Source organism: Phaenicophaeus curvirostris, chromosome 3, assembly GCF_032191515.1.
Source record: "Phaenicophaeus curvirostris isolate KB17595 chromosome 3, BPBGC_Pcur_1.0, whole genome shotgun sequence".
NCBI lineage: Eukaryota > Metazoa > Chordata > Aves > Cuculiformes > Cuculidae > Phaenicophaeus > Phaenicophaeus curvirostris.
This window is the reverse complement of record NC_091394.1, coordinates 85,017,107-85,031,002: the sequence shown is the minus strand read 5'-3', so window position 1 is coordinate 85,031,002 and position 13,896 is coordinate 85,017,107. Positions and strand designations below refer to the sequence as shown.

The 13,896-nt window shown below is 39.9% G+C and overlaps 1 protein-coding gene across 1 annotated transcript in view; it reads left to right on the top strand.

The window, feature by feature from the left end:
• ENPP2 (ectonucleotide pyrophosphatase/phosphodiesterase 2) overlaps window positions 1–13,896 on the top strand; it is a 79,269-nt gene that overhangs the window by 47,475 nt on the left and 17,898 nt on the right. Inside the window, 6 exon segments of the mRNA XM_069854574.1 lie at window positions 5,447–5,558; window positions 6,888–7,013; window positions 8,906–8,937; window positions 9,751–9,878; window positions 13,375–13,462; window positions 13,606–13,693. Coding sequence (XP_069710675.1) covers window positions 5,447–5,558; window positions 6,888–7,013; window positions 8,906–8,937; window positions 9,751–9,878; window positions 13,375–13,462; window positions 13,606–13,693 — 574 coding nt within the window.

Below are 13,896 nucleotides of genomic sequence, written 5' to 3'. Positions count from 1 at the left end.
CGTCCGGGTCAAGAAGCAGAGCTTTGGCTGGCTAGTTACCTTTGTGATGTTACAGTTCCCTTTTGTAAGCAGGGAGGGATTAATTTCCCTCCTCCATAACTCTGTTCTGACTTTTTTCAAGCAAGACTAAGATTTGGCTGGTTAATAAGAACTTGGCTTTTTTTTTTTTTTCTCCTAGCTAACTTTTTTTTTGGTAAATAAAATATTCTAGAAATATACTACCATAAGAGCTCTAAAACACATCAAAATCTGGCATTGCTAAGCCATCCCTGCTACTCCTCTAACATGCTGTCTTGAGACGGCCGTTTTCAGTGTTCAGACCTGGGTCTCCTGCGCTCGCGTATTTCTGGCATTGTGGACCTCTGGCTGGGCCGATTCAGCAACAGTAAAATGAGAATCCTTCCTTTCCCTGCTGCTCCTCTCATCAGGACTGCACAAAGCTTGAAGCATTTTAAAAACAGAAAACTGGTGCTGCTTTATTAAAATGCCTTTCTGGAGAGAGACGAATGAGACTGGAGTAGAATCTCCTTTCCAGCTGCTTGCCTTGGAAGCAATGAAACAGCATGGCAGATGGTAACATCCCCTTCCTTCCCTTCCCTGTTTACATAGCTCTGTAACTGAACAACTGGGAGAAGCTGCCTAAGTACATAGAAGCTAAATATCATCATAAATCTCCAACTCTTCTCAAGCCCACTCAGAGCGCTCCATTATACGCAGCATATTGTAGTTACTATCTCCTGGTAGTCATCATCTGTCAGCACTTCATATGCAGTCCCAAGCAGGGCCAAGAGCCTGCGGGTTGTGTTACAGTCAGTGAGAGTGGTACAGCTTAAAACAGTCAGCGAGCTGATTAATGTGCTTTTTTTTTCCCAGTTATGTCTTAAAAGCTTTTTCCCCCTTCTATAAGTCTATCTCAAGTATTTATGCATTTATGAACAATAACATTACCCAATACGATGCCACACTGAAAGCACTAGGAAATTAAATTCTCAAATTGCCCATAGGGCTGGTAATAAGACAGGTAGCAGTGCAACTTCCTGATGCGCTGTCACTAACATGCCCTGACTAGCTGATTTGAAGGATACAAGCTCCATGTTAACCGAGTCTCACCTTTGTAGCTTTGTCCTGCAGACCTGCGGTCCCCAGATGGTGGCTGGAGTTGTTCTGGTGATTTCAATGGAGTGCATAGCCTGGCACACTGTGGTGGCACCTGCTAATGCTAATGATAAGGGTACCTGGTGTCACTGATTCAGCCAAAAAGTGGTTGTAGGAAACTGCACAGAAAGCTGTTTGGTCTGGACAGGCTCTAGTGCTCGTATCTGAACCATGATCCAAGTGGAATGTTGTGTTTCCACCAGCACTCTACCCCAGACGCTCATTAAATTGTATGCAATGAATTTTGCCTAAATTGAAATAGTTTACTTAAGTTTTGATAATATTAATGTATTATGGATTAATTTTTGATCAATAAAACCCTCCCATATGACTATATATTTTCAAAGCCAGAAGCCCCACCTATCTTCTGAAAAACTATTTTAATTTGCTTTTATGCTGTCCGCTCTTGTAAGTACTGTTGTGCTTCGGTGGTTCTCTCTTAAAGAGAGACAGATCCTAAATTGTCCAAAAACCTAAGCTGAAAAGGCCACAGTATTTATGCTTTAGGATTATCTGGCATGGGTAGCTTTACTATCTGATGTGAGTTGAGACAGGCTTTTTTTCTGAGTCCAGACATCTCTCCTCGCCGGTACAGGAGAGTAGTTATGGCTCCCCTCTTACTCCGCCTAAGAGACCTAAGAGAAAACTTCCTCCTAAGAGGAGACAGGAAAGACCAGTTGCAGCTCCAACGAAAAGAAGAAGAAAAGTACATAGAGTGGATCAATATGCTGCGGAAGCTCGTCGGAAGAAAGTAAGTTTACATACTTTCAAAAATTTTATGATCAAAGTGCCACTTTTTAGGCACTCCTTTAGCTTTATTTTTTTCAACTTTGGAGTTCACCCCATGCTTCAGGTTTGGATTTTGCAGACGGAACTTCTATAAATGTACTGAAGGACCCAAAGGAAGGCAACCAAACCAGACTAAGTCTCTGGGAGCCATGTTTTTCTTGTTTCAGGCTCTGTTTGCGTTAGGGAAAGTCATCTTTATACCCTCTTTATATTTTTAAATCTAGCCATCAGCTGGAGGAAAGGTTGGCTAAATCCCTGGGAAGACACTACCATGTTGCTAACCCTTCAGAGATACTACAAATTCTGCAATATGTTGTAGCATCCTTAACTCCCCAGCTCCTGGGAGCCTGGTGATTTGGGGTATTCTGTGCGTAGTCATCATGGTTGTTGAAAAGTCCTGAAAGTGTCACTCTAAAAATCTGAAAGAGAAAGAACTTTAAAAAGTTGTTTTGAAAAAACAAGTCAGTTTATGACTTTGGAGGGAAGAAGGTTCTTGATTACATGATTTTTGAATGCAGTATTTACAATAGAAGTGGTGCGTAACTCTCTTCTCTCAAGAAAACGTTCAAATAGAAGTAGCTTTATTGGGAAAAAATGCAGATAGAGGAAAAGGGTGTTCCTTATTGTCTTTCTTTGCCTGGTACTAACTAATACACGGGAAGGCGTTATAGACCACGTCAATATTACTTTCATTTCAGAAATTTAGCTAAATAATCCTAAAGCTTTTTTAAAAAAACAACCAAAATATTTTGGTTTTAGGCTTTAAACAAAAGCCTTGACACTCCACTATATCCTTCAAGAGGCTAGAAATGCTCCATAAATTTTTGTGGGGATGTTTTTTGACTTGTTGCATGATTGAACTGGAAATAGTTATTTTGAAACTGTTTCTTTTAAGTGTAAAGACATGGCAGACAGGGACATACAAAACATTATCATTTATAAAGCAACAGGATTTTTCCAGAGAACTTTTGACACAGATTTACCTGGGAGAAGAACTAATAACTGCTATGGATGTTGCTATTATTAATTTGTCATTCCAAGCCAGACCCTTCTGGCATGCAGTATGTTAGGTGGCCTTTATAATTCCTAGTCACGTGAAGCGTATGTGACCATATCTTCCCTCTACCCCCCTTTCTTTCCCTGGATGAAAAGGTCATCACGAACTTATCACTTAAGATCTCTTCCTAATAAGCCAACTGTGAAAATTTATCTTTTCAGAAAAAAAATCCTAATTTTACACAATAATTCCCATTGTCTCTGCAAGTTAATCTTTGGTGCTGTTTGAGAGCAATGGCATATAGTGCGAACTGGATCCTACCAATTTAAACAACAACAAAAAGATAAAGTTCAACTCTTTCTTCCTTCTAATCAAGCTTTTTGTAAGGGAAACTGGGCAGACAATCCAATTGTGGTCTATATTCCTCAGATCCCCCACCCAATGCTTTCACAGTAGTACCAACTCTTTATTGTAGCACCAACTTAGAGATCCATATATCTTGGCAGATAAAATGTTTCTGTACAGCCTTCCCAAGTCTTGGTACCAACATAGGTCAAGAAAGGTATGTGCAAGGGTTATTTACCAATAACTCTTTGTAAGTTGCATCTGAGAAAGAACATGTCCACACAAAGTCCCTGCCACCTACAGCCAGCCTCAGGCTGCAAAGGCCATTTAGGAAAAACTTGAGTGTCATGCAGAATAATAAATAATAGCTGAATTTAAAAATTGAAGAGACACAGAAGGCAATGAGGTGAAGAAATATCTGTGGGGGCCTTTCTAAGAGCTGCTTTGAAAACAGTGAAGTAGTGAAAACTGCAAAATTGAAGGTTTTTTCTGTGGTTTTCTGTGTGGGTTTTGTTTCTTTCAAAAACAGGTTTTTTTCATTTATATTGACTTTCTCAGTTTTAGAAATGTCTCTGCAGGTTTACAGATTAAATTGGTGAAGAGAATGGCTAAACAAAATTACCATCACTTGAAATCCTTGCATCTCTAGAAGTATTATTGCTATATTTTGGTTTTATTATTAATTTTTAAAAGAAGCTTCAAGCCTTTTGATGAAAGTAAAGATTAATGGGATATCCATCTGGATTTCCAGCTTCCTTGAATAAGCTTTGATTTCTAAGTGAAAGTTGTATTTCCTTACATGATTGATGTTGTACGAATAGAATTTCATAAAAATGGAATTTCCATTTGTTGAAGAAATTATTTGTAAGGGTGGAAGGGTGCTGAAGCAGACAATTTTCTTTATTTCTCAACTAGTAATGTTTCAAAGTTTTAACTAAACTGACTACTTAGGCTTTCCTGAATTAAAACACTGCAAAATTTCCTCCTTTGCCTGAACCACTTCCCTATGCTGCAGAAAATGTTCCTCTTGTTCCCCACTGTGGTTCCATCTCTCACGAGCTGCTTCTCTGTGTACTTATGGGAGATGGCATTTCCCGTCTCATAACCTCTCAGATTCATTTAACATCCATCTCTTGATGGCTCAGACAGAGGGAGAGTTTCTGAACCATTTCTTTCTGGGTCACACTAACGTGGTGTTTGTTTTTTCTTTTAAGAAAATTCTGCCAAAATCTAGTTTCTTCTCATCCAAAATCTGTTAGTATTTTGTTTGTCACTGGGAGGATATTTTGTTGAGCATGCTTGGACCAGCCAAATCAAATAGGCAAGCAAGGAGGAAGCTGGCATATAGTGACAAGAAATGTTTTCTTCTCAAACCCAAACCAAAATCTGAGTCCTCTGCCTAAAATCTTACTTTAAAATATTTACCTTCTCTGTGCCATGTGGTAAAAAATGTTTCATTTTCTTATCACTGAAAACGCAATCCTGTGAACGTGTCCTGATGTTTTCTGCTTTCTTAATGAAAAGGAAACTTAAATGAAGAAGTCACAGTACTGTATCCATGTCTTCTAGTGCCTGTTGACAATTTTGCCAAACTATTATTTGAAATGTTGGAAACTCTTGGCTTTGAAGCTGAAGAACGTTCCCTCTGAGCTGCTCAATGTGCTTCTCAAGTAACTTGCATGTTGTCATCCTCGTATCAGATGTCCTTTGAAGTTAATTTCATTATGTGACTTGGCATATGAATCCCAAGTCCAAGGCTTCATTTCATGTTTGTGTTTTAACTAAACCAGTCACTTAAAACAGTATTTTGAAAGTACTGCTTTTTATCTGTGAGAAACCAATGGAACCCCAAAGTCTCATGTATCTACTTATATCTATTTGAAATGTACACATGTCCATGGGAGGCCTAGGATCAGCCACGAAGGTCTTTTGCTGTCTTGAGTCAGCACCTCAGCGCGGCTTTCTTATGATGAAATCATAGTGTGGATATAGAAAAGGAAATGGTGTGATAGTTATAGCTGTAACAGCTCAGCCAAGGCTTTGCCTCTTGACCTGGTTGGTTATCCTGTCGGAGTTTTGCCAAAGGACCTCCATTTGTAGAAGGAGGAAGAACATTGCAATGACAAAACTGACTTTTTTCCTTTCTGCAAATTTATACAGATGATGGTAAATCACCTGAGAGAGATTGACAAGACCGTAGGACAACTAATGGATGGACTCAAACAGCTGAAACTGCATCGATGTGTCAATGTCATATTTGTTGGTGATCATGGTAAAATAAACAGTATTCTTTATCAATATGTAAATACTTAAGCAATATAGCTGTACATATAGTAGCTGGCTTAAATGAAAGTTCCATTTAAGATACTTTTTGTGCCATTTTTTTCTGAAGGTTTAAATCCCCCATACCAGGCAGTCAGTGTGGACTGGCCATTCAGCTCACCTGTTAATTTTCATTGGAGGATACTTCTCTTTCATAATGATGATCTGGGTATTGTGATAGAAACTCCACTTAGAGTTTCTTCAAAGCTTGGCGTTTTTGATATCACATCCAAATGCAGCTTTCCTTACACGTATTGGAAGACTATAATGTGCCTAGAATAATCTTTTTGGCAGCTTTAATGGAAGGAAAAAATTTAGTAGCACTGTTCTTTTCGTGAGGAGAGGAATAGGACTTTAGAACAAGACATTTCCATTGCAGTTAATGGTTGAGTTACTAGGAGAAAGACTGGAACGTCAGTAAGGAACTGTATCCAGCTTGGATGGAAAATGTCATCAAAATAATGGAGGAAGGAGTAAAATAGTAAAAAGATATTTCAAGGTCAGACGGAGTGTCACCCAAAAGCAGAGATGTTATTTGGTAGGTCTCATTCTGTCAGACATCAGAAGAAACTTTATAATAACAGGAAATACTAGAAAAGACAAAAATCAAAACCAAGTTTTATTAAAGAAAAATTTGACCGTGTTAGAGATAAATCTGTTCTTGTATAACTTTTTAGCAGTGTTACAAAAGGTCCTGTTCGTTTAGCTCTGTTTTTATGACATCTCACAAGAACTGCTACATTAGCAATAAACTGTTGTATGCCTCCTTTCTGGCTGTGGGGAAAGAAAGGTAAGGAGCAGGCAGGATTTCCAGAGGAGGCGGTTTGGTGCTGAGAAGTGCCATGACTGGTGATAAATTCCTTCCCACCACAAATGGCTCTAGGAGAGAATTGTTTATCTGCGGCTGCCTTAGAACAGACCACCAACAGACAATACCTTTTGTGTGTGACTTCTCTCAAAATCCTTTGTTTAAAAAAATAAAAATTCCCAAAGTAGTACACTAAACTAGAAACAGACTTTGAATTTTCCATAATCCATATGGGGTGACTGTTCCTACGGTGTCGAGACTGGTATTTCTTTTACATAGGCAAGTGCTAAAATCACCCCTAGTCTGGCTCCTACCAGTGTCCGATGTTGGAATTAGATGACTGGAAAGACCAAAAATAAGATTAGTCATCAAAGAAAAAGAAGATATAGACTGTTTGTGGTCTCTTTCTTTGCTGTTTTGGAAAGCATGATTATTTTCAAGCTGGATTTATTTTGCATTTTTCTTGTGCAGGGATGGAAGACACTACTTGTGAGAGAACTGAATTTTTAAGCAACTATCTGACTAATGTGGAAGATATCATTTTACTCCCTGGATCTTTGGGGCGAATTCGCCCTAGGCCTAGCAGTAACCTAAAATGTAAGTTGATTGAATTGTACCTCTTATGTCCTCAAAATTAGATTCTATCACTTCCTTTGGTTGGTGTTTTTCAAAGGGTGTAAGATCACAGATGGTTGTTGGGACATTCAGAGGGAAGCCCTCTGAGGGCCATCTCTGTGCTCCCTTCCCAGTCTGGAGTTCACAGACCCCACAGTGGGAGAGCAATGTCAAATGGATGACTGAAATGTTTTGAGTTAAAACCCACCCTTCTATAGCAAGGAGAAGTGGGATCTCTTGAAGCCAGTTTCACACACCAGCTTGCACGTCATTGTGAGTTTATTCATGCATTTCTTCCCTCTGTAACAAAAACAAGACTTGGGGCATATCAGCACTGCACAGACTGGATAGAAAAAAGGTGTCTGAAAAGCGGAATTGTTAAATTTGAATTCAGTAACAGCTTCATACTTTTGGCCCAGATGAAAAGCAGCATAAATTGCTAGAGGACAAGATCAGATAGTTGGGACAGTCAAGTGACTCCTCATAACACTTCAGATATACTTTGAGGACAGATTTCACAAAAAATTGATCTTTGAAAATTAAAAATTTTCAGAATAGTAGTAGAAATCGTAAGCATGTGGTAAAGCTTGCTTAGGTAATGATTTATGTATGCATTTATTCTACTATAAACTAATTTACCCTGGGTATTTACGCTCTAGGAATATGGGATGAGTGTGTAAAGATCTGTTCAAATAGTGCATATGTCAATAAAACTTCCTAGAGTACCATAAAGACTGAATTCTTGCACGGCGCAGTATGTTGAAAACTTATACTTCAGTTCTGAGAATTTTTTTTTTAAGATCTTTCAATCCTTGAATTCCCAAATTGCTGAGAAAATATAGTTTTCTTCGGAGGATGAATAGCAGCCTCTTCCAACAAGGGTAGCTAAACCGACTGACCTCTGAGTCATGCTACTGGTGTTCCCGCAATACAATTTTACCCTTTTGGCCTCCATCCATAGCTTCCTAGTTTGAATATTTGTGATGGCTTATAAATCAGCAGTTTGAACACAGAATAAAGAAATGCATCACTTAATTTTAGAACTGAGATTTGACCCTTTAAAGAGCAAATTACCAGCTTTTTTTATTCCTCCTTCATTTTTGTATTGATAACACTGCCTTAGGGATGGCAGACATTCATTTAAGATTCCATAGAGTTCTTTTCAGGCTTAGCAAGATTATGCTTAAGCAACCAAAGCAATAATAGTCAAGCAAGAGATTTTCACTTCCTAAGATTTTTCTCCTAGACTGTTTTTTCTCTTGGGACTGAAAAGTGCTTCATTTCACCCAGCCCCCTCAGAAGAAGACAAAGTTAGTGTGGATTTTTCTGGTTTTGGGCTTTTCTGCATTTTAAATGTCCCTTCAATAGTTCTAAGACATATGCAGGGTATTATACTGTGGCTTTTCACTTACTCTATAGTGGCCCACGCAATGTGTGAAACAAAAAGAGACAGAAAATGCTACGTATTTATCTTACTAATTCTAAGGAAGCACAATGTTGCATTCAAATATGTTTTCAAAAATTTTCAAATAAAGTCTTGTGTTTGGGGATGATTTTTTGTTTTAAAGGAAAGCAGTCAAAAGACTTGGAATTAAATGTTTTCAGAAAGCGCAATAAATATTAAGCTAAGGCTGAAATTATAAAATACTGACCAACAGTACCTAAGCAACTAAAATATCACTAAATAAAGGGTATACAGTTAAATTTCAGTTCATAGTCAGGGTATCTTACCTGATTCATACAGTGTACATTTAGTAAAAATCAGCCATCTTTTAGAACATCGCTTCTGTAAAGCTACATTATTATCTTGTGTTTTCTTCTGTTAATTGTTAATCTTTTATATTTTTGTCTATTTTTTTTTCTTTGCTTGACAGATGACCCTAAAGTGATTGTTGCCAACCTTACAGTAAGTATTTAGGACTGGGAGGTACCTCTGTCTGTATTGCACTGCTCACTTCACATCTTAGTTTGGGGCATTATTCAGCATTCTCTCCGCACTCTTTAGGGAGGGAAACCAACTATTAAGATGAATAAAGAGTGTTAAATGGTGCTCTTCATGAGTACAGATGAATGTTTGTCATAAATTCCACTGTTTGGTGCTGTAGTAGCTTTTATAACCTTTTTGGTCAGTGCAGAGCCAGAATCTCCCTGACCATCTTGACTCCCTGAATTGAGTCTATTTATTCGTTCCTTCAGAAATGGAAAAGTAATCTTTTAGGGTAAATATTTTACTAGCACTTTGAAGATGCTGAAGAAGTTCATTTGATAGCCTTCAACTATAACCTTGTTTTAAATGGAAAAAAAAAGATTTAAAATAAAAGCTGATTAAAAAAATTAATATAAAATTTTGTAACCAGGTGGCTTTAAATATATCTGCAGATATATTTTGAACATTCAGCTTTCCTTCAAAACTTAAGCTTTGTTCCAGTTAGAATAAAATTCTTCATCTGTGAGCCAAGTAAGTGTGCTGGTTTGTATACTGCTTTCAAAAAGACTGTCATGAGAATTAACCTTTCCAAATACATCTTTGAATGACTCTCTGGGCACTGGTTTTAGGTAAATACTGCACAGAGACGGCTGAAGCACGTATCCTAGCTGTACACTATGTTTTCAAGACATCACCAATAATGACCTTAGCAGCTTGATTTCTGTAGCTCAAGGTCTTTTGCACATCTGTGCTAACTGACAGCAGTGTAGATCACAACTATTTATTTTTCAGTGTAGAAAGCCAGACCAGCACTTCAAGCCTTACTTGAAACAGCACCTGCCTAAACGCTTGCACTATGCCTACAACCGCAGAATTGAGGATGTCCATTTACTGGTGGATCGCAAATGGCATGTGGCAAGGTAAACTCTCACTCTTGCTTCCATCCTGATTTTCAGCCGTTATTTCTAAGGAAATGAGGCACCTGGGAATGCCCTGTCTGTCAGCATCCTGGCCTTGTACTCCAGAACAAGAGGAGGTTTAGACTCCTGATAAGGTTCAGTTATATTTGGTGCAAGGGGATGTGGCTCAGAAGTAAAAATGATTTTAAAGTTTGGGAATATCAGAGCTGGATAGAGGGTATAAACCCAGACTGGTTTCCTCAAGCAGCTGTGTGGGTTTTGACTGATTAGGGTATAGTATAGGAGCTGACAAGCTTTTTTAATGAGGTGCAAGCTTATTCTAAGCAGAAAGCAGGGAATATGGGAGGAAAGGGAAGGCATTTTTGACCAGGGGATGATAGGAAACAAAACGCTGAGTGGATGCAGTGGGTGAACGGAAGGAAAATGGAGATATTGGTAGAGTGGGTGAATGCCTCAGAAAATGTGGAAGAGTCCATGCCCTGGCCTGGCCTCTGGCCTGGACAGGTGCACACTCTCCTGGGTGGAAAACTGGTTGGATGGCCGGGCCCAGAGAGTGGTGGGAAATGGTGTGAAATCCAGCTGGAGGCCAGTGACAAGTGGGGTTCCCCAGGGCTCGGTGCTGGGTCCAGCCCTGTTCAATGTCTTCATCAATGACCTGGATGAAGGCATCGAGTGCACCCTTAGCAAGTTTGCGGACGACACTAAGCTGGGTGGAAGTGTCGATCTGCTGGAGGGTAGGGAGGCTCTGCAAAGGGATCTGAACAGGCTGGACCGCTGGGCAGAGTCCAATGGCATGAGGTTTAACAAGGCCAAATGCCGGGTCCTGCACTTGGGGCACAACAACCCTGTGCAGTGCTACAGACTAGGAGAAGTCTGTCTAGAAAGCTGCCTGGAGGAGAGGGACCTGGGTGTGTTGGTTGACAACCGACTGAATATGAGCCAGCAGTGTGCCCAGGTGGCCAAGAAGGCCAATGGCATCTTGGCTTGTATCAGAAACGGCGTGACCAGCAGGTCCAGGGAGGTTATCCTCCCTCTGTACTCGGCACTGGCGAGACCGCTCCTCGAATCCTGTGTTCAGTTCTGGGCCCCTCACCATAAGAAGGATGTTGAGGCTCTGGAATGAGTCCAGAGAAGAGCAACAAAGCTGGTGAAGGGGCTGGAGAACAGGCCTTATGACGAGCGGCTGAGAGAGCTGGGGTTGTTTAGCCTGGAGAAGAGGAGGCTGAGGGGTGACCTCATTGCTCTCTACAACTACCTGAAAGGAGGTTGTAGAGAGGAGGGTGCTGGCCTCTTCTTCCAAGTGACAGGGGACAGGACAAGAGGGAATGGCCTCAAGCTCCGCCAGGGAAGGTTTAGGCTAGACGTTAGGAAAAAATTCTTTACAGAAAGGGTCATTGGGCACTGGAACAGGCTGCCCATGGAGGTGGTTGATTCACCTTCCCTGGAGGTGTTTAAGGCACGGGTGGATGAGGTGCTGAGGGATATGGTTTAGTGTTTGATGGGAACGGTTGGACTCGATGATCCGGTGGGTCTCTTCCAACCTGGTTATTCTGTGATTCTGTGATTCTGTATGACAGGGTGGCTGTCAACGTGCTGGCAGTGTATTGTGTTGCAAAACAAATCCACAGAAACCCAGGATTCTTTAGTTCTGAGAAAACTCTGTTTTGGGTTGTTCTTCCCCACATGCCTCTGAATTATCTGTTGCAAAATATGGGCAATTTTCAGTATTCCTAGTTAGCTAAAAATTGAGCTAGGAAAACCTGGTTGGCATATGTATGTATAGCCTGAACAGAAGAGGAGTAGCTTTTGTTTATGAATAGTGCACCTGGTTTAATATATGTTCTTCTTGCTTTGATGTTTGACACATGTTATGTATTACAGTATGAGAACGGCTGGGTCTTTATGCATAAAGCTGACTCAGTGGTTCTTGGAATATGACACAGCTTTTGGCTCATGGTAGTCTGTTATGAGCTTTAAAATATGGTAGGGTTTTTTTGCCCATGTAGCTGCCAGGCAAACACACGGTGGGTTGTAAGTGCCTTTTGACATCTGTGCTTATCTTTCCATGAATTATGCAAGGATCAAACCCCAATTGCTTTCTTGCATAACGCCACTAGCTGGCTGGCTGGCTGCCCCGTACAGCTTCTGTGGCTAGGGTTCATGTACCTTTCAAATGATCACACTCTTGAGTTTCAGACCTATAAAGGTTTCAGTTTTAAGAATTTTACTGGAACTGATGGGATGGCCAGAGTTCATTTACATTTAGTAATTTCTTATTAATTACATCAGATTTTTTTTGGCTTATTATTTTGTTCATTTTCTGAAATCTCATTCACAAATAATGAATTTGTTAATGTAACTGTAATTCATTGTATATTCACCGCCAGGAAAATAGCAGTTACAGACGTGATTGCAGTAAATCTTGCAATTTACGAGGCCAAACTCAGACTTTGGTTGAGCATCAGTTTATTGCAGATGAAGAAATTAACTTGTAGGATAATCTGGTTCTCCACATACACTGCCTGCACATGGCCCTTGTAAAACCAAAATGTATTCTGGAATAAGCTGGTAATTGTAATTCTTATGACACAATACTTGTTTTTCCATGTATTTTGTAAAAAAAAAAGTAACAAGCTGATATTTACCATTCCTGTGATACAGTACTTATTTTTTCAGCCATTTATCTTCATTACAATCTTTTTCTCTTCCCTCCAGCTTTGTTTCTGCTCCCCATTTTTGTTTATTGGGTGGAAAGCAAACAGATGAAAGCACTTACCAACATTGTATTACGTTTGCAGAATTGTAACACCACAAAAGTGCTTTCTTAGACTATGTTGACCTTTTGAGCACTGGAAGAGTATGGTCCAAAATACCTCCAGTCTGTAGTAGGTGATGTGATATGGAAGGTCTGAGAAAATAAGTAAACAGATGCTAAGATTGTTATCTATTAGTAGAAGTTGGCTCTTTGGTTTGCACCCTCTTACAGTGAGAGCAGAGGGAGCATCCCTGGAGTTGGATAATCCTATAGTCCCCACAACTGCTATTCAAGAAAGATAAGCAAGGCTCTGCTTCTCCAGGTTTGTTTAGCCTGGAGAAGAGGGGGTTGAGGGGTGACCTTATTGCTGTCTGCAACTACCTAAAAGGAGGTTGTAGCAAGGAGGATGCTGGTCTCTTCTCCCAAGTTGCACCAGGGGAGGTTTAGATTGGATATTAGGAAAAATTTTTTTACTGAAAGAGTGGTGAAGCATTGGAACAGACTGCCCAGGGCAGTGGTGGAGTCACCATCCCTAGAGGTATTCAAAAACCGTGTAGATATGGTGCTTCAGGATGTGGTTTAGTAGGCTTATTGGTGGTGTGTTGATGGTTGGACTTGATATTCCAACCTTAATGATTCTATGATTCTTCTAACTTTATCCCTCCTACCCTAATGTATGTTGTCAGGTCAGCCACCCTACCTACAGCTTTGAGGAAATTTTCTAATATTTTTTCAATTTAGGAAAGCTGTAGACGTTTACAAGAAACCAACAGGAAAATGTTTCTTCCATGGAGATCATGGCTATGACAACAAGATAAACAGCATGCAGGTATGAGCAATGCAGTAACCTTTGAGGGAGGGTCATTGAAGGGAGAAGAAGTTGGTGGTCTGTAAAATATAAATATTCACTGAAAAAAACCAACCTTTTTAATACTTTTCTTTTGTATTCTTTTTTTTTTGTTTGTTTTGAAGACTGTCTTTATAGGTTATGGCCCTTCATTCAAGTACAAGACTAAAGTGCCTCCTTTTGAAAATATTGAACTTTACAACGTCATGTGTGGTAAGCTATCTGTCTGAAGAATTTTAAGTGAAATGCTCTGTTTTAGCTAATAGGGTTTCATTCAGACACCCGTGAGCTTGTGCCTTCCCAGCATCCTTTCTCCAATCCCCCTTTCACAAGGACTTGCTTTTTGTCCAGGAGGGCTGAAGGTGGTTCTCAGGTGCCTCGGTTTGTTCTGCTCTAGCTGCTGGCCAATAAAAGCC